The following is a 22,314-nucleotide window of genomic DNA, read 5'->3' on the forward strand; positions in this document are numbered from 1 at the left end:
GTGAAAAATAATAAAAAATAAAAATTCAACTAAGTGCTGAATCAGTTGCCACTTAGCAACAGGGGGCCTGTGCAGCACACAGCGTAGAGAGCCTTTTTTTCAGTAAGTATGTGTCTTGGGCTTACTGCTGTAGCCGCTGTGTAATAGGCTTGGATAGCTGATGTCTTTATCCTTTATTTGATTGAATCATTCTGTTGATCTTCTGGGAGATATAAAGCTATTTGTCTGTAGCACAGTCCGGTCTTATTTTGCACACAGATACAGTATAGAAGGAACGGTTTAAGAGACACAATGGCCGTCTGTGGCACATTTTGGAATCAAAATCAATGATTTCTCCCATGAATAATTTATAAGTGAGCATAAACGTATCGCTGTTTAGTTGTAAAGTAACACTGTTTTAGCATGAAAAGAAGGGATCACAGCTTGTGTTTCATTCTGGGATTTGTGCTCAAACACAGTATGTATTGGTATCAGGTGTTTGATCTCCTCAGATGGGATACGATTTCTTCTATTTCTTGCTTTCCATTTGAGAGAGCAGCATGTCAAACTACCTTTCTAAAGTTAGCATTTTGGCTTTTTTTCCAGCAAGCAGGATATGTTACAAAGACATATGTAGGGAAAGTAGAGTATAGTGTGACATTATGGCAGGTATTTGCTACTAAAAATACATAGACTTTGGCGTCCTAAAAGAAAGAGCCGTTCTTGTGGCTGGCAAGCTGCTTGCAAATGGACTTGATGTGTGAATTCTTGATGAGAAATTAAATTATCAAACTTCCCCAGCTGCCGCGGTGGACTGCCAGTAGAAGTGGTTTTACTGGGCAGCTGTGAGGTGTGTTTGTGTATAATTTCATGAATGTCTATCAGAAACACAGCAGCTGTTCTCAGCAGACTCAGCATAAATAAAGCCAGTGGTTGAACAGTAATGCTCCTGGAACCAGACAAAGTCACTGCTGCCTCTCGCGGATGATGTCAGACCCAATATCTCACAGTTTCATCTTCCTTTCATCTGGATCCTCTCTCTGTCTTACCTGCTTCCCCAGTAGCATGTGGCGATGACACATGATCTAAACTTATTAATATTGGAATCCACATCTTGTGCCTCAGTATAAGCAGTAAAATGCTGCGTGGGGGGCGAGGTGATATGATAAAAAACATTAATTGGTATTGCTGTTTGGTATGCTGTTTGCAGTTTTCTCGAGAATCACTCATAGAAACGACTTCACACTCGACACACTGCACATCCTTGGGTCCTTAGCAATACACCTCCCATGACATTTCCATGATTAGTTGCCTCTCATACTCATGGTCACAAATCCTGGTGAAATATCTCTTTTTCACTCTTGACCAACTGGTTGTAACGTTTTATCCAGTATGAATGTAGGAATGTTTGTATATATCCAGCAGCGACTGTAGGTGAAGTGCTACACTCACAGACACCTGAAGCCCTGCCCCCTTGCTGCTGCACAGAGAGCTGTGTGCTTGTTTATTCAAAGTGTATTAATATTGAATGTGTCATGTGTCCAAATTGCCCCAAATTCAACATGGCACTCCCCTGTGTTCCCGGCAATGCACCCACTGAAGTAGCTCAGATGAACAGTTGTCGAGAGTTAGATAACGTTAGTGTCTTAAACTCTACATAGACTCAGAAGACACCAATTGATAATAATGAATATTAATATATTGCCCAGTCCCACTGCTTACTCTTAAAAGAACCTTCTCATCATTGAATAATATTCCTGTTATTTTCCTGATTAACCTATGAAATATTGAAAAATTGTAAAGATGGTGAGTTTACCATGACGTTAAGCAGAAGGGCTTTCTATGGTTCCTTGTGGACTTGCTGACACCATGTCTAAGCAGTGCTCATCTTCTCTTCTCCAACTGATTAAAACCAATCCAGCGTTAACCCCATCTTGGCTTCCCCTTGCAGGATTACTGCAAATCTGTGGTTAACGACTGATGGTGATGATGTTGGTTGTGTTGATTGTGTATGTCTGGAGACGGGGTGGGGTTGTTAGAGCAACGTCTTGTTTATGAAGTCTCCCACTCTGACCGCTCGCTCATCCTCTCCTCCACCCGATCCTCTTTTCTCTCGCCTCTCCTCCCCCACATCGCTGGATCTGCCCCAGCTGATAAAGGAAGACGTTTCCGTAAAGTTCCCCACTCGATTATGCAGCAGACGCCAGACCAAGCGAGGAAAAGGAGGGGTTTCACTCACTTTAACTTCTAACTTTTAACCCTCCGGTGCCCTTAGGGGATTAAGGGGTCAAGATAAAAAGCACAATGACAATCGGCCATTGGAGCGCAGCAGCAAGAATCTGCCCCCAGCAGCTCGGTGTAATATGATTTCTGATTTCAGAGCAATGAGGCTGAGAATTCTAAGGGGAGTAAAAGGAGAGGGAAAGAGATTGAAATTCAGTGAGCAAAGCTGGGAAAGGGAGGGGGGAACCTTCAGAAGAAAACCCACCAAAATCAAACCACAAGCAGTAATAGCTCTGGCAGCGTCCAGGGTGTGATTTATGAGGGAGAAGAAATGGCCTTGTTTGAGGGCTGTCACGTCTGGGCCTTGTGATTTACTGTGATGGCTGGAGCGCTCTGATCACGTGCATTCAGACTGCTAAGGTAAGATAGGAGAGCTAGGAGGCCCCATGAAGGGTGATTATTAGGACTGTGCGGTGCTGGTCTGGTGTTTTTTACATTTCTTTTTTTATAGTATATCAATTCAGTGACAGTTCTTAATGGAATAGATGAGATTGGTTCTTTCACTATGTACTGCGACGCCATTATGTGGCTCCTTGTCGTCTCCCCTAATCTCCTAAGTGCATCTATTAAGGTCATTTATGATTTATGACTTACAGAAACGATACTTACAATAGCAATAGAGCTGGTGAGTAAAGTTCAGTGAAAGCGTCAGTGAGTGAGCTTTAATTAACTTTTCTTCTTTCAGGACTTTGTCTAACTTCAAGAGACGACTATCTGTTCTAGATGAGCAGAGAACAGCAGTGTTTGCATAGTTTCATTCACACAAACGGCCCCCTGCAGCACACTAAAAACTGCTCCTTTTGAATGGTGTTGCTAGGATACAGGCCAGCGTGAAGATTAATTCCCCTCTGTATTGCTTTCCTGCAGCTGTACAGCTCGGACATTATGTCCAACTTCTTGTGCGTGTGTGCAGTGTGTCTGTCCGTTTGGTTCAATCCATTTCTGTGCAGTGTGAGCGCCGTTTTGTTTGTTTCCTGCAACGCCAGCACATTACACGGCCTCTCTTCCATCATAATCCATTTTACTGTAATAAGACTCCATTTGTCTGGCGAGCGCTGAGATCTCAATCTGCCGTCACACCTCAGAGTCTCCGGCAGCTGACACCTCGGGCCGTGCACAAAGAATCGATAGTGTCTGCCTCATGTTCAATTACACTCTAATCAACACACTCCGGTCCAGCAAGACCTGAGAATGAATGGACAATATTGAACTGATGCGCTGAACTGCAATACCAGTAGATGAATGAAGGTGTTAGATTTGGCTGTGCGTTTTGACAGTGTGCATCTTGCTGCCAAGCTCTGAAAGACACAAAAAATCATGGTGCAAATGAGATTTTCCAACGTTATTGCCCTTCTTTCTATGGCTGTAATTATTTCTTTTGTTGAATTGGGTCAGTTAAAATGATTCATGTGGTTAGATTGGAAGTGCATTCACTCATATTTACTGCAAGTTAACTGTTTTTTCCTTTTCTGATTTTTCCTCTCTGTGTTGGTGTCTCATGTCCAAGTATATAAGCTGCAATGGACGGATGGTTATCTTCTGTCTGAGCATCTTTGCCTTTGTGATGGCGTGCCGGTGCTATATTTAATAAAAAACGATTATTATAAACACATGAAACATCTTCAATCTGATTTGATTTGGAATTTAAATTATGTGAAGGCAATGCATTCATTAAAAAGCATTTCTCAACCACGCTCTTCCTGTCGTCTCTGTCAGCGCCCCTGACTCAGACAGCTGTTGCTTTTCATAGCGTGTTACTGGGCGCGAGGCTGAGAGCTGGTGCTCCACTGGTGGCTCCTGGTGTGGTGTTAACGTCTTGGGGGGCAATGAGTAGGCAGCGAGGTGCTTCAACCAGTGCTGGAGGTTTTCTCTATGGCAACTGTCGAAATGTCAATCATCAGGTGTCGCCATATCAGGGAGCGCTTTGCCTTGGAGGCTGACAGGAAGCAGAGACATGGTAAAGATGCAGCAACGTGTGATCCACACGAAGCCTGCGATTGGCTGCTGAAGCTTGTGATGTGCGATGACGCAGGTTGATTCTGATACAATTTTCCAACTTGCAGACAGACAGACACTCACACACACACACACACACACACACACATTTTGTGACTGCAGGTCTGTGGTTTTGCTAGTGAGAATGTATTTCTGGTTTATTCATGTGGATTCCTGATTTGTTTTTGTTGTAAGAAAAGCAAATTCTGCTTTCTAGTTAGTATCTGTATGCTCCTTTGTATTGGGCCTTTATTGAGAGTTTCAAAAAGGCACACACAGTTAATTGAGGTTTTCTATAAATTGATATGACCAACCAAGAGTTGTCTATGCTCTGACGGTCTCTTTTTCTTCCTGTTTTCTTTCATCTCCTGAAGGAAAACCAGGCCATCCTGCTGATGTTCCATCATCTAAGCTTATAACCCCACCAGGTGGTCCTCAGTTCAACATCATGCTGCACCTCACCCTGCTCCTCCATCTCCTGGTCCTCTCTCTCTCCACTGCAGGTCAGTAGCACATTCAGATGAAAGGGGAATGGCTACATTAATTGGCAGAATGTGTATTTTGAGATACTGCATCACTGCTGTTGGATGAAAGCAACAAATCATTATTTTTATTCTTTTTAATGTGGCACATTACTTTATATATAGCTATTGAATGTTTTTTATGACCCCGTGAGTCAGTCAATTTATTAGCTCAGATTTACAGTTAACGATAAATACATTTACACTTGATTTGTGGCTCCAATTACAAAGCATGAAATTCACATGAGACAGGCAGCCGATAGAAGCACACGACGCAAACAAATTAAATGAGATACACGTACAATATGATACACATGCTAAGGCCAACTGTACGAAAAAAGCTACAAAGTTTATGTATATCTGATACGCTGGGTAGTCGTGTGCCTCGGAGGGCTTAGAGTTTGCAGGTTTTCATTCCTTTTTCCCCCTCCTGTGCAGTCAACTGTGTTGGAAACAAAGCAAAGCGGTCAGAAAACAGCAAGCCTGAAAATGACCTGTCTAAATAAAAAAGTACAACCTCCTCTGTGTTCCCACACCTTGGGCTATTCTCACTTGTTTCAGATTTGATTTCACATGAACCAAAAAATGGGGGTGCTTGGACCGGGAGTTGTCCCAGTTCCCTGAAAACAGCTTTATCAAACAGACTTTGAGGAGATTTATCTATTTCATCTTTTTCATACGTGGTAAGATAATTGTAGCTGAGTTCATCATAGGTTTTTGGCAGTACTGATGCTAAACCTTAGAATGATCTGTTGAAAACAAACTGCCATACATCTACAGCAAACGGAAGGGGCAGGTAGATGCTCAGAAGCACCACATACATGGTTACATGGCACACATGCACTCAGTTCATAGAGTTCACCCACACAGGGTTGAACTGAATGGCTGCTCTATCTAAACAGACAGCAGCCCACCAGCAGTCTTGGGTCGTAATCCGGGGTCGAGAACATTGGTTTGGCATTTTTGTTTAGCCCCAACAAGAAAAAAGTTTGATGGGTAATGTGACATTAACGCTATGGCAGCCGAATAGAAGTCAAGCACACACTATAGGACTGAAATAGCGTGTACATATATATCTTCAGCTGGCCCATAATAACACTCATACAGTATTAGGATGTAACAGAAGGAAACAGCAAGTTGTTTAATTATCAGGTTGGTATCAAACGTTTTGAGTTTCCTCTTTTATTGTGAAGAGTATATGTAGTGGATTTAAAAGAGATGGCCCTCAGCCAGAGGGTGTCTCAGTGCAAAGCAGGGTTTCAGCCATTCATCACATTCTCAGTAACAAAAAGGGATTCTACAACCTGCCCCTCTCTGTTGGATCACAACAAATGTGTTTTGATCCTTTTTTGTTTTAGTCTGTGAGAAAGGAGCTACATACACCCAAGGTTTAGCAACACAGGAGGTCTTTAAAATACGAATTGACACGATCACTATATTTGCAGCGTCATGGTTCAATAATTTTTTTTCTTCTTTTACTGTTACAGATGCATCAATGCATGAGGGGGTACCTGACTTCTATGAAGGTAAGAATGATTATAACACCAAATAATAATGATTACTATGGAGTTTTCAATAATTCATAAAATAACATTCATAATATGTTAAACCACTGGTGATAATGTTTCAAGATCAAGGCAGACCATGAGCTTAGAGAGAATATTTCATAATTAGAGAGGTCACTGGGTTGTGTGTTTATGAACATCTGTGTGTACTTTCAAAGTAAGGATTCTTCTGCTCATTTAGTCCGAGACCTTACAGAGCAAATACCTGAAATGTGAAAAAAATGGCACTTGTTTCTATTTGAATAGATATTTAGAGAGACAAACAAGATGTACATGTATATTGGTGGGTTTGATTAGGCTGTGGCCCTGGAGTTTGCATAAGGAAGCAGGCTGTGATTCAGTACGTGTTATTCATATCGTGTCAATCATTCATAATCACGGCTGCACCGCTGCACCAGGCCTTTTGATTGCCCTTGCATTATACTGTCAAATAACTCACACAAAAGCTGTCACTGGCATGGCGTTTTCAATTCAGTTTTATTCTTAGTAAAGAAACAATCTGCATTGATCATTCAGAAAAAAGTGTCGGCTTTCAAGTTGCACAATTTCCCCTGAAAAAAAATGTACACCTCCTCCTTAATTAAACGCACCATTCAAGCTTTTGTACGGTGGTTTTACGCATTGACTGAAAACCAAAGAAACAAGTATGTCAGGTCCCAATAGGCTTCAGTTGCGATTCTTCTGCCCACTGCAGCCCCCCGAGGTGATAAAACTACAATATTATCTGCCTGTCTGGATGCGTTAAGGGACAGGCAGTGACAGATGGATCCCTTTCTCATGCTTCACAATAGGGCGGGACCAATGTAGGAAATCTATCTGGAGGTCATGTTTCCTTCAACTGTAGCTATTTCTGGATTTCTTCTACTTGCAGATGCACATTAGCCCTAATGGCGATGGTTAGAGTCCAAGACATAGCACTGTAACGCGCAGATGACTCTCGGATGGTCATTAGAGCTGCCATGCATCATTGGAGGTTTATATTGGTACGATGGATGATACAGAAAAATGATGATATGCGGTGCCGTGATTCCATCTCCTTCTCTTGTCGCAGATGATCTATAAATATAAGGGACAAACATAGAAGACAACTGCGTAAAAGAACATTTTGGAAACTATGCATATTTGCCAAGAGTTAGTTGAGAAGATAGATACCACTTTCATGTCTACTGTTTAACATCTCATGTATGCCAGAAGCTACAGCAGCTTTGTGTAAAGACTGGAAACAGGGATAGAACTGGTCTCTGTCCAAAGGTAACAAAACCATCACCTCGTGTGCTCTAATTCACATTATGTCGATTTTGTTTAATCTTTACAAAAACCAACGAGTACAAACAACAAGGCTTTACAGTGGGATATGTGCCAGACTTTTTCTTGGTGGGGCACAGTCACTGTGAGGTTGCCTGGCAACCAGCAGAGACTCCAGGATATCTCTGTGCCTGGCCAAGAAGTAGTCCAGAAATAGTCTTCATCGATCTTTTCATCTAACACCCTGCCAGATAGTAAATTCATGCATTTCCCAGAATGTTGGCATTTGTTTAAGTCAAGGGTGTTGGCAAAATTAATATTAAAATTTCCATGCACAAGTGTGATTTTCAAAGATGCAACCTCTACAAATTCCAACAGATAGCTGTAGCACTCTTTCCATTTATTAAAATGCTGTAGATCTTTAATGACAAATAGAAATTAAGAGCAGCTTGTAATTGTCTGTACTGTCAGATTTGTACCATGTGTGTTCACTGGGAGAAAAATAAAGTGGAGGCTGACTGTCAGCAAGGGGTAAAGACTTACTGATTCGTTGTTTGGAAACACGTGATGTTGCATGCACGTTGGCATGACGATAGATTCAGTGAGAAGAGGAATCATTTTTTCCCGGTGGTACTTCCTCTTTTCATCTATCTACACTCTGTTCTTCCCCATGATGCCTTGCCCGTAGATGAGTTTTACAGTCTCGTTTGCCTCTCTGTCACTTCCTTGACATTTTGACATTATCCTCGCTTGTCTGCAGAAATAACACAGCATGATGCAGCTAGGAATCTGGTGAATGCTTTTGATGCTCCACACATCAGAAATACACTAGACTGCAGTTTTTAATGTGACAACACTAATACATTTGAGAAAATGCAGCTTAGGCTTTAACATTTTGAATACTTTGTCAAACTTGGACAAAAATGAAGGCGTAGCCATAGGAGGCAGATTCAATCCCACACTCCTCGAAGGTCAGAACATTGCGTCGGTGGCCTTCAAGCTGGGCGAAGCTGCCGAATCCCGTTTTGTTCTTTCAAGTAAAACTGCTCATAATTCAGTCCATAGTGATGTTAACGCCTATCATTCTGCTGTTAAAGCAACAATCTGCCCCTGCAGATGGCTGTTAAAAGTTTGTAGTTTACACCACATTAAAGAGTATCAAAATGTCAATAGACTTTTGAATCACTTCTCAGCTGTCCAGCCATATGGCGAGTACTTTACACTTGTATTTCGCCAAGATATGTCCCGAATACACGCTTCCATTTCAATCCGTAGGCATGAGCTTTGAGAAAGCGGGTGTTTTGGCTTGAGCGCCTCCCCTGTAAATGTTCAGTTTTTGTTTTTGGTCAGACAAAACAAGGCATTTGAAGATGGCACCTTGGGCTGTGGGACATTTTTACCAGCGTTTTTCAGAACATTTTGAATTTTTATAGCCAAAAAATTTCATTCATAAGATAATCATTAGCTGCAGCTCTGTTAAAAATATGAATGATGCCAAACATCTGAGAAGTGAATGCAATTTTGTGACTATTTTAACACGGTGATCCCGATGATGCACTTTTTATGACCTCAATCATGGTTTTATTATAGCAGACTAAGTTTCAGATTAAGCAGATGTTTTATGGCCTGTGACAACATCTGGATTGAAAATCACCTGTCACGTGTCCTTTTTGAATAGCTCTGCTCTGTTGCAGCCGTCATTTCAGAGAATATTTCATTCAGACAAAAAAAATAGTGCTGTGTGACATTGAGGCAGAACCATTTTTCAAAATATAAAATGAAAAAAGTACATTTCTACCCAAGGAACAATTTGGTCTGCCACCATGCATCATTATGTTGCTCAAGGGTTCGTGGGTAATTATTGCTACACTGCTTTGGCGCCTCCAGGAAACAATATGTTATCTGTCCCACATGGACATTCTAGGCCAGCCAAACAAACCACGCTGCAGATGTAGCTGAAACACACAGCTGTGAGTAAAGTTACAATCACCAGAGGATTAAGTTCTTCTGGGATTTGCCGTAGTTATTTGACTATTTAAATGCAAAACAAAAACACATCCAAAACATTTATTTTGATAAACGTGCGGTGCAACCCATGAAACAGCTGGACAATTTGACAAAACACATTAAACAAGAAAACAAGTTTAACAAATAGAACAGATTGCGGTTGTTTTATGTTGTGTATTTTACCATTTCAGGGCAATAACTCATTGTCATGCACCTAAAATTATACCTGAAATCCCAATGAATAATTGATTAGAAACTGATCCCCGGGAAGATAGCAGCTCCTAAAATAACAGGCTTTACGATATCTCAAATTCAAATGAGAGTCTAAGCTCGCATGCTCGACGTTGAATAGGTGTCTGTGTTTTATCATCACATCTGTCCGGGGGAAGATCACTTCCAGCGAGCCCTGGAGACACATCCCGGCCTAGTTTGTGTGTTTGTGTTTATCATTATTTCCCTCTTTGTACAGATGTGGCCCTCCCTGAGAGTAAGCTCTGTCGTTGTGGGTGTGTGCGTGTGCATGTTCCCAAATAAAGAATAAACAGAGATAACATTTGGGATGTAGCTTTAAACATACCAAGATTAGAATGGGAATACACTCTGCAACTGAGGGTGGGAGGGTTTGAGAGACGAACAATGGGGGAGAAAGAGCGATGATTAGAGAGCAACAAGACTCACTCTACAGCCATGCTGGTGGCTCTTTAATGGCTGCAAAGGGGTGATTTGAGCTCACAGTGACAATGCTGACATGGAATGATGTTGACAATTTCACTCTTCCTTTTTCATGGTAACATGTTATGGCTGAAGTTTTGAGATATTTGTTCAGAAGCCAGTGTTGGTCAAAATGAAAATGTGTTGCTGTGATGGTGCTTGATGGAATGTTTACAAAAAGTTTATACAGTTCTCCTTGACGACGGCATGGATGTCTGCATGGATTTTGTGATAATTAATTCAACAGTTGTTTCACTCAAATGTGGAACCAAATTAATTACGGTTGATGTTATGGCCATCATGGAGATCAGTAGCAAATTTGAATGAAATCCATCCTGTAGCTGCTGAGACATTTCACTCAAAAACAAACACGGCAACAGCATGTTGGCACCGGAGGATCGGTGAAGAGGGTATAAACCATCGCCTGGGGGACCGTGAGTGTCTATCCAACATTTCATGCCGACCCATCCAATAATTGTTTAAATATTTCAGTCCGGCCGTCTGACACTGCCCTCCTGGAGCCATGGAGCTAGCTGACTAAGGAGCTAAGATACTTTTAAAACGGAAGTCGTTGTCGAAAGGGAATCAAGCCAGGGAATGTGAAGGAAGAGGAGCAGAGCGTGACAGTAGGATATAAGTTAGCGAGATGGAGTGGGGAGTGGGACACATGAAAGCCAGAGAGAGTCAGAGACGGATAGACAGAGAGAGTGAAACGAGGTGGAGGGAATAGAAGAGGCCTGTGTGTGTGTGTCTCCAGGCAGTAGGCCTTATGTGGCCTGCTCCAACACTTCCCTTCACCATCTGTCACAGCCCACATTACACGGAAAGGATGGGAACGGCACCAGTGTCCATCTTTCCAACTTCCACTCCAACTGCTATTTCAGCACTGTAGCAGAGCCTCGGTGGCTCCCCCTCCACCAGCCCATCCCACATTTATATTTCATATTTACATCCAAAGCATTTATCACACACTCATGCAGAGCAACCTAAGTGCAACAGTAGAATAGGGTCACTACTGCAGTATATTTCCTGCTTCTTTCACTTCCTCTGTTGCTCTTTTATTCTCTCTCCCTTATTCCCAGAACATCGTTTCCCACTTAATTCGCCTTCCATCAGCTCCAAGATGCCCCATTAATAGTATGTTTAATTCTCTCCTCGGAGTTCAGAAGGAGTCCTTGGGATTTGCATCAATGTCGAGCACTCGCACACGGTTGGCTGCTGGGGTGTGCGAGTGGATCCTGTCTCCTGACGTCTTAATTGTGGTGGTGCGAGAAGAATACAGCTAATTTGCCAGTGTGGTTACAAGTCAGTCTTCATACTGGTTAGGATTATGAGATTTTTTATGTATTTTGCTCCCTAACAGCAGAAGGCAAATGAATATGCATCTGGTTCACTGATGTTTAGCCACACAGAATTGGAGATTACTGCGCTTCCAGCACTCGCACTTCTGCTATGTGTGTGTTTTTTCTTATTATTCCATACAAATGCATCTGCTTGTCTTTGTGGGAGTGTGAACGGTGAAAATGACGTTTTTGTTTGGTTTCTAAAGGTTGCTCACTGTCACTCAATATGACATTTCCATTGGTAGTGAATCCTGAGCACTGATGCAGACCTGGTTGGAACGATCGAATAGAAGCAGGATATTGCCGCCTGAAAGGACGAGCCTCTCCCCATCGAGGTGTCAGCTGTGCTCTCTCAGAACACAGAGACACGGGGGAATAACACGCAATACGCATGCACACATTCGCACACTCTTCACATTTGTATTCTCTCAGTCACCTACATACACTTTTTGATCTGAGAGAATAATCAGCATTTGGAAAAACATTTTGCCTCATTGCTTATTCATAGCCTGGCATTGTGTTTATGAGTTATTCATGCCTCCGCTCATGATGTCTGTCTCTTCTAATGAGTAATTGGGGCTAATTGTACGTGCGTGTTGACGGTGTAAAAGGCAAATTGAACCAAGAAAGGCATTTTCATCAAGGCTCTCTGGATTTGCTTATGCAACTGCTTCACAGCAGAGCCGAGGACGACACACGCAGCATGAAAGGAGTTTTGGATTATGCTCAAGTCCAGATACCGTTTACCAGTTCCAGGATTTGTATTAGCCTGCAACAATATCATATTCGCTGGCAACAGATGAATGTGGGGTTTGGCACCTGAGTGATCACATCTCTGTCATAATTAGTGTGATGTTGTGATTTGGAATAAAGCAGGGGCTTATTACTCCTCATCAGGCTTGAAAGAGGGTGGTTTGAGAGAAATCATTGATAAGATTAGATGCAGCCCCAGCTAGGATTTCTCTGAAGCCAGCTACTAAGCGGAGGGGCGTGAGAACCGCGAAACATTCTGGAATATCAAAAGGCAGGGCCGAACTCACGGTGTCGTCAATATGTCGATTGTTCTTTTTTGTCTTACATCTGAACCCTGCCGTCTCATGGAGCGGCACCAGAAGTGCCAGATAGACACTCTAACACCTTTTTATTTCCCGCTTGTAAGTCTGACCCGGCTTCTCATTTATCCCCGTCTTGTTTGTTTGTTGTTCGGCAGACGAAGCCACAGGTTACGGGCCAGTGTTTGAGCAGCAGCCGGTGGATTCCATCTACCCCGAGGAGTCGCCCGAGGCAAAAATCACCATGAGCTGCCATGCCCGGGCCAATCCACCTGCCACATACAAGTAACATATGTTCCCCATAAACCCCGGTCTCATTACTACCTGCTGTGCATTCTGTGTGCCTCCCATCGTTTGTCATCTCTTTTGCAGAATTCAGGCTGTTTTTCGATTCTGCCTCTAAATGGCAAGGTCACGCGGATGTTGATCTTAACCTTTTATGCATCTCAAAGGTTCACTGTGTGTGTGTGCAGTATATGACACATGAGAGTAAAACACTAATGGATAGAATGCTGCTGCTGCTGCAGCAGCACAAACAGCACTGCCATGTGTCTCCACCTCATTTTGCAACACAACATTTCAAGATCTGCGCATGATCCATTTCAATTTAGATGTAAATGTATGTAAATGATCCAGATCAGTTCCACTGTCAGAGAGCCCAAAATTAGATGTCAGAGGGGAAGGAATTAGCTTTGACCACAGCTGTGTTTAAGTCTTTAACAGGGTTCATCTACAGTACAGTCCGTTGTGCCTTCCAAAACAGAAATGTGTTATACTGTTAGCTCCCAGATATTGAATCTTGGAGAATTTCTGCCAGTATTTGTAGACATTTTGTAATGTCATTGTCATTTGTTTTCCTTGCAGGTGGATGCTGGATAACATGGAAATTGACTTGATCGCACAAGAAAACCACTACAGATTAGAAGGAGGCAACTTGGTCATCAGAAACCCCATTAAAACCAAACATGTTGGACAGTACTACTGTTTGGCTACCAACATGTACGGCACAGTCGTCAGCCGAGAGGCCTCAGTCCAGTTCGGATGTAAGTAGCTAGGATGTGAACCTCCATGTAGACAGTACAGTACCATAGAGATATCAGAGAACTGAGCAGTTCTTTCACGCATCTTTAATCATACCCAAATTGGAAGGACAGCTGGGAAAATGCATAAGTGGTGTGGAAATAGCAAATTCTGAATGGTCTTAACATCATGATGCAATCATGGCTAATGTATTTTCAATTTTTTTCCCACTACAGATCAGTTCAAAAGCAGTTGTTTAATTTATGCAACCCTTAAAATTTTAGTGCAGGGTTTATAGAAATGAGCGACAAGAGATGCTGAAATATGAATGCACAACACATTATCTCGTGAATCAATCATATAGATTTCTGTCTCCGCCTCACTCAGACCTTGACCTTTTCTCGTCGGAGGAGAGGGAGTCGGTGTACGTCAAAGAGGGACAGGGGGCCGTGCTGCTCTGCGCTCCCCCACCACACTATCCAGGTACGGCATGTGACAGCTGAGTGTGCTTCTGCTCAAGTGTTCCTACAGCACCGTATTGAACCTCCATCATCATGTAGCGGCAGCATCCGATTGATTGAAGTGGGCGGACGGAACAGCGGCACAGCCTTATCGCCGCTCCCTGGTTTGATGTCTGGTCCTTTCTGTGTGGTTTTGTAATGTTCTGTCATCGATTGAGTGGGTTCCCTCCTTGGTGCTGCAGCCAGGTGGACTGAAGAGTCCTATACGTTTGACATAAAAGTGAGTGCTGTAGCAGACATACTTTACTGTAACTGAGCTTTTTTTATCCACATGGCGGATTTCATCCATGATGAACCAATCCCTGTCGGCTTGGGATTGGATTGCCCTCTTTAATGTCCTCAAAGGGACATAAAAAATAATGGCATCATTGACTCTGTCACTGTCTCATTAGGAGTTTTTATACCTCCTTCAGTTTGCAGTCCTCCCCATGCTGCGTTTACGTCACTCCTTCACGGATTATTTCATCAGTCTCATATCTAGTTCAGGCTAATGCGTCATTATGAGGGTTATTGTTTGTTTTCCCTTCTGCTACTTGTCTCTCTGTGGCCTCATTTTATTAAGATATTTCATAGCATTGCCTTTATTCAGCCACAGCCATCGACTCAAAAAGCTGTACAGATACTTTCCATATTCATGCTTATGCAAATCGTTCCAACACAGCAGTCTGGAAGCATTGTTAACTCTCTCTCCACAGCATCAGAATTACCTCAGCAAGCCGATGTGCTCACAGTATTCCGCTATTATGCCTCTCAGCTGAAGGAATTATAAGATTTCATCTGAAAGGTCAATAGACGCTTGAATAATAAATACCCCTAGGCACCGAAAAATGGTGCTATTTTTATTTTGCATGTATTCAGATTATTCAGAATGAGCCAGCTTCACGTCCAAATCCTCGGCTCTTTCCAGAGCCTTTGCTGTGTGTCCAGGGTTTTGATTGGCGGGTGTCGTTTTGTTTTTTTCTCTTTCTGTGCAGCCGAGCTCTCCTTCCGATGGATCCTCAATGAATTCCCCACATTCATCCCACTGGACAAGAGGCGTTTTGTCTCCCAGATAACGGGCAACCTCTACATCTCCAAGGTGGACTCTTCCGACAGTGGCAACTACTCCTGTATTGCCTCCAGCCCTTCCATTTCCAAGAGCGTATTCTCCAACTACATCCCCCTCGTACCTCTGGCTGAACGTTAGTAACTCTCTTCCTACCACCCCTTGCTTATTTCTGACTGCTTTCTCCAGTTTTACAGCCAGTCATCCTAAATAAACTACATAAAAGCCCAAGACAAGATCTGGGTTGGTTTAATGATCCTGTACCAGATTGATCACAGTATGACATTTAGGCCACGATGACATGATGTGCAACTCATGCCTTTCACTTCAGGATGAAATACAATACATATGTTAATGTATAAGATAAACTAAAGCTCATTACAATTGTGTATTACACCAGAGTTTGACTACATGCGGCTCTAGGAACAGTATACATGCTGTCCTCTCATCATTAGAAAGAGGTGTGAGAACAGAGCAAGAGACAAAGTGGAGTTTCAAAAATATATTTGAATATAGGAAGTGAAAGAACTGCATTGATTGTTTTTCTCTTGCGTCCATTCTGAAGGACCGTGTTTAATTACAACGTCGCTTGTTTTAGATGGGATAAGGACACGCCACTGTTGTTGACTCTTTACATTCAATTTATGGGAACAAATTGTCTCAGTGGCAAAGTGACACACACTTGCTTGCATTATGACAGAGCCAGCATGTAATGAAGAAGATAACTAGAACGTGAACAGCCCCAGAGATAGAGATCACAAACTAAAGCACTCAACTCAAGAGTAGTTATTAGTAATGTATGTAGAGGTACCGACACAAAACTAGACTGTTTCAATACATTTCCTTGGGGGCCTTCCTACAACTCAAGTCTTTTCACTGTTTAATATTGACTTTTATGATCATTTAGCTTGCGGATGCTTCACCTGTAGTTACTTAGAACACTACAATGTTCTGTGCTATCAAAGAGCTCAGGATGAAAGCAGAGCAGAGGAGTTGTCTGGGCTCTCTCGTGCATATGTGTTGTATTATGAGGTGCCTTCTGGGCATGGTGTGGCCTGTATTTAACTCTGTTAGTGTGGTGTGTTTGGGAGAAGTGCATATCGGTCTCTTACATTTCTGTTAGAATTAAGAATAGAAAAAATAAGAGAAGGCAACTCCAGTACTAAACCATACAAATCTGCTCTTACCCAGGTGTGCTGGATGATAAATGCCACTTGATATTAATTTGGAGGCATGTGGCCAATTGTTTATTATCAGGTAATAGTAAGACATTCAGAAGCTAAATGCACACCATATAATCCAATGGGATTTTTTAGTGTTAATTGGGATCAATGGACCATTAGTATTTCTTTAGCTCGCATATATTCATCTTATTAAATTATGAATATGTGTCAAAAACTGTGTGCACTGTGAAAAGAAGATAAGAATAAGAAATAAGAAAAGCCACTCGTAAAATTGTCCCTGACCTAAGAGAGTAGCAAAAAATAAGAAAACATTGCTGAATCCTATAAATAAGTAGGTACTAAGAAATAACTCACCCACTGAGGTAAATCAGTACAGAAATCACAGAGTGAGAAATTGAAGGCACAGCTAGATCCCAACCCTGCAACATCTGGGGGTTCCTTCTAGAATGACAGACTCATCCAACTGAATAGAGAGAGTTGAATCACTTGGTCTCTTCCATGTAAAAAAAACCCAAAAAGAACAGGTTGTAAGCAATGTCCATGCAAATGTAGTTGTGTTGCTAACCTTAACATCCTCGGTCCTGTCTGTGTTTGTGCTTCACTCGGACATCTGAGTAAAAAAACATTTACAAAAAAGGATCTTTTGATTAATTTGACCCACCCCCGTGATGACAGAAGAGGCAGTGAAAAAACCCCTGAGTGGTTTAGCTGAGTCATGATTTTGATCTGTTGTTATTTCTCTTAGGTCCCATCAGGAAATACCCTGCAGACGTCAAAGTCAAGTTCCCAGACACCACTGCTCTGCTGGGGCAGAATATCACCTTGGAATGCTTCGCTCTGGGGAAGTAAGTGTGAGGGATCGTCGGTTACCTCTGAAATGTTTGAAAACTATTTGTACGGAAAGCTTTTGTGAAAATCTAGTATCAGCCAGTGAGCCTTATTTTACAAGAGTCATCAAATGGATGTCAGTGGAGAGTTTAAATTAATATAGGTATAGTTTAAGATAATTTCCCTCTTTGTTATTATTGTGGCATGAAAAAAGTGAATTTAAACGATGCAGCATATTAGTACATACAGTAGTATGTGCATATTGACTAGTGACAACTAAAATACAAAATTTAAAATAAAAGGGATGATGCATTAATCTCTCAGAATAGCATGTTGGTGCACAGTAAAATCTTGTTTACTGTATCTTAGACTGTCGTAGATTCATCGCCTATTCTCTGAGCTAAAATTCATAAAGCATATTTCAGAAAGATGATGACTTGAGTCCAGTGATACAAGTCGAAGCCTGCCCGGTGTGTTATTTTTCTCCCTCTCTGCCCTCCCCAGCCCTGTCCCTGAGATCCGCTGGAAGAAGGTTGACGGAGAGCTGCCTCCGAATCACGAGGTGCGGATGGAGGGGGCTCACCTCAACCTGTACAACGTGCAGTTTGAAGACGCAGGCAGCTATCAGTGTGAGGCGGTGAACTCCAGAGGAAAGGACTACCACACTGCACGTTTGTCTGTTGAAGGTAAAATGTCATGTCAGCCTTCTTCTCCTAAATGACATATAAGGGATATGACAGGAAATACACACATTCATCAACATCGTCTTTATCATCCGTATTAATGATCAGCTGGACGCTGCTGTGGTGAATTCACCAGCCCTTTGTTCTTATCAGTGTCGAGTACATTTTACCAGGTTTTTGTTTCTTTAGAACTACGATTTTGCTTCATATATATATTATTTAGCAGCTTTTTGATGTTTTCGTAGCTTTTTCTCAAACACTGTCGCACTGATTTTGCTCATTTGCAGCTTTTCCTGAGTGGGTGGAGCAAATCAGCAGCACAGAGAAAGACCTCGGAAGGGATTACACTATGTCCTGCATAGCCAGTGGGAAACCTGAACCACGCATCCGCTGGCTGAAAAATGGAGTACTGGTAATATTCAAACTCATAACATTGTCACACGCATCTTAATTTAGAATAGCTGTAATGTAGGCAGAGCCCCCTTAGCAGCTCTGTGACATAGTTTAGGACCTGTACAAGAAAATGCATGTTGGGATGGAGTGGGTAACAATTAAATACAGCGGAGTGGGGGAGGTTGTATATATCCAGCTGGATACAATATTACACAATGATTAAATCCTCTGCCCTTCAAATGAACGAATGGTCCTCTGTACCTCTGTAGATGTCCACAATCAAACAGTTTGATTTTAAATCATTTTCTCACTAATAGAATCTGCAGGGAAATAATGAAATGTAGAATGCTGATATCCACTCTTATTGTTTCTATATTCCCCACAGTCTCCCAGGAAAGAGATGAGGTTCAGCAGCCTGATGTTTGACGATTCAGGCATTTACCAGTGCATTGCCGAGAATCACCACGGAGTCATATATGCCAATGCAGAACTGCGTGTGTATGGTGAGTCACGCTTTGGCAACCGCCGCAGCACAAACGGCTGCGTCAGAGATTTGAAGGTCACATTTCGAGCTGACTAATTGGAGCTCATTAGGATTTATGGAGTGCATTGTCAGATGGTTTAAAGAAAAATATTTTCATCATCAAAATAAGGTTACAAAGCTGAAAACAAAATGGAGTTTGGTCATCCAAAAGTAGCACGCACAACATGTTAGACACATTTTTATGAATGTACAATGGATCTTACATTTCTGCATTCCTGCAGACATTTTATATTCTACTAAGATTGTGATGAATAATCCAAACTGTCCCTCCTCAGCCTGTGCTCCCACATTTGAACACAACCCAGTGAAGCCAGTCCTGGCAGCTAAAAACCGCCGGGTGGTGATGGAATGTCGACCGAAAGCGGCTCCAAAGCCCACCTTTTCCTGGAGCAAAGACACCGAGCTGCTTTCCAACTCTACCAGGTGAGCAGTCTCTTAATAAGGTGGCACATCTTTGTCATTTGTACTGTAGGTTCTCACATCGGTCACATAAGGACAAGTACCTGAGAATGTAATGTCTCACTACTCTAAAGGTGATGGACACATACAGTATGCTGATTTTGGAGATCTAAATAAGCTCTAAGTCTCCCGAATGTACTTTTAGCCAGAAAAGTCTTTAGTGTTGTTTGTCAGTGATTGCTGTGCACTGCTCTGCTGTCTGTCAGTGGCTGACTGTAAGCTCATTCTCAAGCTCATCAGCGTGGACAGACTGGGTGTGTAAACCCCTGCCTTGTGCTCCTCACTGACAAAACAAGCCTAATCTGTGAGCTCAAAGATCCCCCAACCCTTCCCCCCACCCTTCACACCCCCATGCACCACAGTAGGGACTCGCATAGAGGAGGAGCAGCGGCCAAATTACTATGCAGCATATGCTTCATAATAATCTCTATGGTGACGGCCTGCGTGAGAGGGTGTGGAGCAGTGACAGGGCAGCTGGCACGATGCTATTTGTCATGCATGAATATGAAATATGCAGAGAAAAATGAATCAAACCTTGTTGCTTCACTTTGAGCACGATTTAAAGTGCTGAATAGTTTCAAGTTCACATACTGTACTTGTCTTTCTTGGAAACACCATAAATCCCATTTGGGGATTTTCATCATCCACATAACTATGGAATAACCTACGCTGGCCTTTTGACTTTCATATAATGCTGAATATTTTACATCACATAGGTCTTTCCTGTCAGTGTGTGAAGAATTATTTCTGGTTCCTCCTCAGGTTGTTCATCTGGGAGGATGGGAGCCTGGAAATCCTCAACATAACGCGCGCAGATGAAGGCAACTACACCTGCTTCGCTGAGAATGACCGGGGCAAGGCCAACAGCACGGGCTCCCTGTTGGTTAAAGGCAAGCTACTGAACAATGCTGAATTCATAACTCTCTTTACGTTGCCAGGACAGCTGGTGTTGCCTTGACTGATGTCAGCCTTCGCCGGCAATCATTCCCGTCACTCGAAATCCCACTAAATAGTTCCGACCTCCAAATGTCTACTGTTGAGTTACGCTCCCCTGAGCAGAGTGAGAGCATACAGACTACTGGTGGATATTCAGTCGTTTCCCAAGGACACAGGCGAGAGGGGATTGCTTTAGATCAGACGTGATGAGACGCACTGTTTATTGAGAAATACGGAGAGGACTTGAGTTATGGACATGTTGAGATAGTTTGAAGATTGAATCGTGAATAATAACACTGATATGAGGTTTTTTTTTTTTTCTTCAGCTGCTCAATCTCAGCTGTTGGATGTACAGCTCTTTTCTGCCCTCTTCTGGACATTTGCATGCATTGAATAATTCTAGCTTTTTTAACACCATAAACTTTACTATAGATCTGTCCACAAGGTGACTGCAATTATGTCACGTACCTGTTTCTTAAATCACATTTCCAATAACGGAAAATAGGTTCACAAACTGTTTGAACTGCTGCCATCAGGCAGGAGATACAGATCCAAAAAAAACAGGACAAACAGACTAAAAAACAGTTCCTACCCAACAGCCATTATCTCACCTAACAGTGCTACCAAAGCAAAGCTTTTATGTTTTATATCTTATGAATCTTATGTGTGAGTTTTTTTTTTTTATGTCCATAGTGACTTTTTACTTATTTATTGCTACTTTTGCCCTGAACAAGGAGTGCACTTAATTTCATTGTACCTGTTACAATGACAAATAAAGATATTCTATTCTATTCTATTCTATTCTGTAGCTTTCTCATCATCCCTGATTCCCTCGTCCTCCTGTGTTTCTCTCCAGAGTCCACAAAGATCACCTTGGCCCCGTCTAATGCTGACGTTAAAGTGGGGGAGAACACCAGGATGCAGTGTGGCGCGTCACATGACCCCTTCCTGGACATCACCTTCATCTGGTCGCTGGACGGCCTGGTCATCGACCTACACAAGGACAGTCAGCATTATGAACACATCCCGGTGAGACAACATGTTGGTTAATGTAAAGTATTGTAAAGAGAAATTTACATAACTAATACAAGTTTAGCTTCATAGTCCAAACTGCAAAAACCCAGATCTAGTCTGGAGTTCATCCACGTCATACCATATTTCAGCAAGTCTGTAGTATTTTTATTGGAATACCTGCGATGGAAAAGTACAGCCTGCTTTAAAATTCACATTCCTTCCCTGAGTGATATAGTGCATTGTATATCAGTTTAATAGCAATTTCCACTCACACTGATTATTGTTGACATGACCTATTCTCTCTCGTAGTGCGGCTGTAACCGTCAGCTAGTGGTTTGCATTTCTCATTTGCCACTTTGCCCGCAAGGAAAACACTATTATGATTGAGAATTATGATACCCCCCATTTTTGTACACAAGGATGATTTTCCCCTCGTAAAAAACGGGGCTCAGTTCCAGTTAATACTGTTTGTGTGGTATTAGCAGAGCTCGTCTGCGAGTCAATGAAGTCATGTATTTGTTTTAAAACATTTTTTTATGAAGCGTTTACCTTTCTACAGTGAGAGAGTGAATTTGAGCAACCACTGTGTGGCAACTGAGGTGAAGCCCTTTCGTTAAAGCCCATGTCCATTTCACTTAATTGGACACTCAAGTCGGATATATCAGTCCCTTTGGTGTGGCAGGATTACTTTAGTGTGTGAAATATGATCTCCTTTTCCCCATGCATATTCTACTAAGTTTGTGATGAATAATCCAAACTGTCCCTCCTCAGCTTGTGCTCCTACGTTCAAGATGACTTTCAGTCAGAGTGGAGAAGATGCCTAGCATGATGATTATACTCTGACACGAACGCAGCGGGAACGCTTTGCCTCGTGATGCATGACGATTTTGCGCACCCCTAAATGAACTGTTGTGTTGTGTTTGTGTGCAGAACGGGAGCTCAAACGGCGAGCTACTGATTAAGAACCTCCAGCTGAAGCATGCCGG

The 22,314-nt window shown here is 42.3% G+C and overlaps 1 protein-coding gene across 1 annotated transcript in view; it reads left to right on the plus strand.

Annotated features, from left to right (window-relative positions):
• cntn1a (contactin 1a) overlaps nt 1-22,314 on the plus strand; it is a 55,048-nt gene that overhangs the window by 24,034 nt on the left and 8,700 nt on the right. The window contains exons 2-15 of the mRNA XM_084017909.1: nt 4,632-4,760; nt 6,266-6,304; nt 12,860-12,986; nt 13,566-13,744; nt 14,109-14,204; nt 15,217-15,423; nt 17,217-17,316; nt 17,804-17,985; nt 18,270-18,394; nt 18,761-18,878; nt 19,195-19,342; nt 20,141-20,268; nt 21,171-21,343; nt 22,259-22,309. Coding sequence (XP_083874035.1) covers nt 4,632-4,760; nt 6,266-6,304; nt 12,860-12,986; nt 13,566-13,744; nt 14,109-14,204; nt 15,217-15,423; nt 17,217-17,316; nt 17,804-17,985; nt 18,270-18,394; nt 18,761-18,878; nt 19,195-19,342; nt 20,141-20,268; nt 21,171-21,343; nt 22,259-22,309 — 1,802 coding nt within the window. The remainder of the gene's footprint in view (nt 1-4,631; nt 4,761-6,265; nt 6,305-12,859; nt 12,987-13,565; nt 13,745-14,108; nt 14,205-15,216; nt 15,424-17,216; nt 17,317-17,803; nt 17,986-18,269; nt 18,395-18,760; nt 18,879-19,194; nt 19,343-20,140; nt 20,269-21,170; nt 21,344-22,258; nt 22,310-22,314) is intronic.

The sequence above is a fragment of the Eutrigla gurnardus genome (genome assembly GCF_963514095.1).
Source record: "Eutrigla gurnardus genome assembly, chromosome: 9".
In the NCBI taxonomy this organism is placed as follows: Eukaryota; Metazoa; Chordata; class Actinopteri; order Perciformes; family Triglidae; genus Eutrigla; species Eutrigla gurnardus.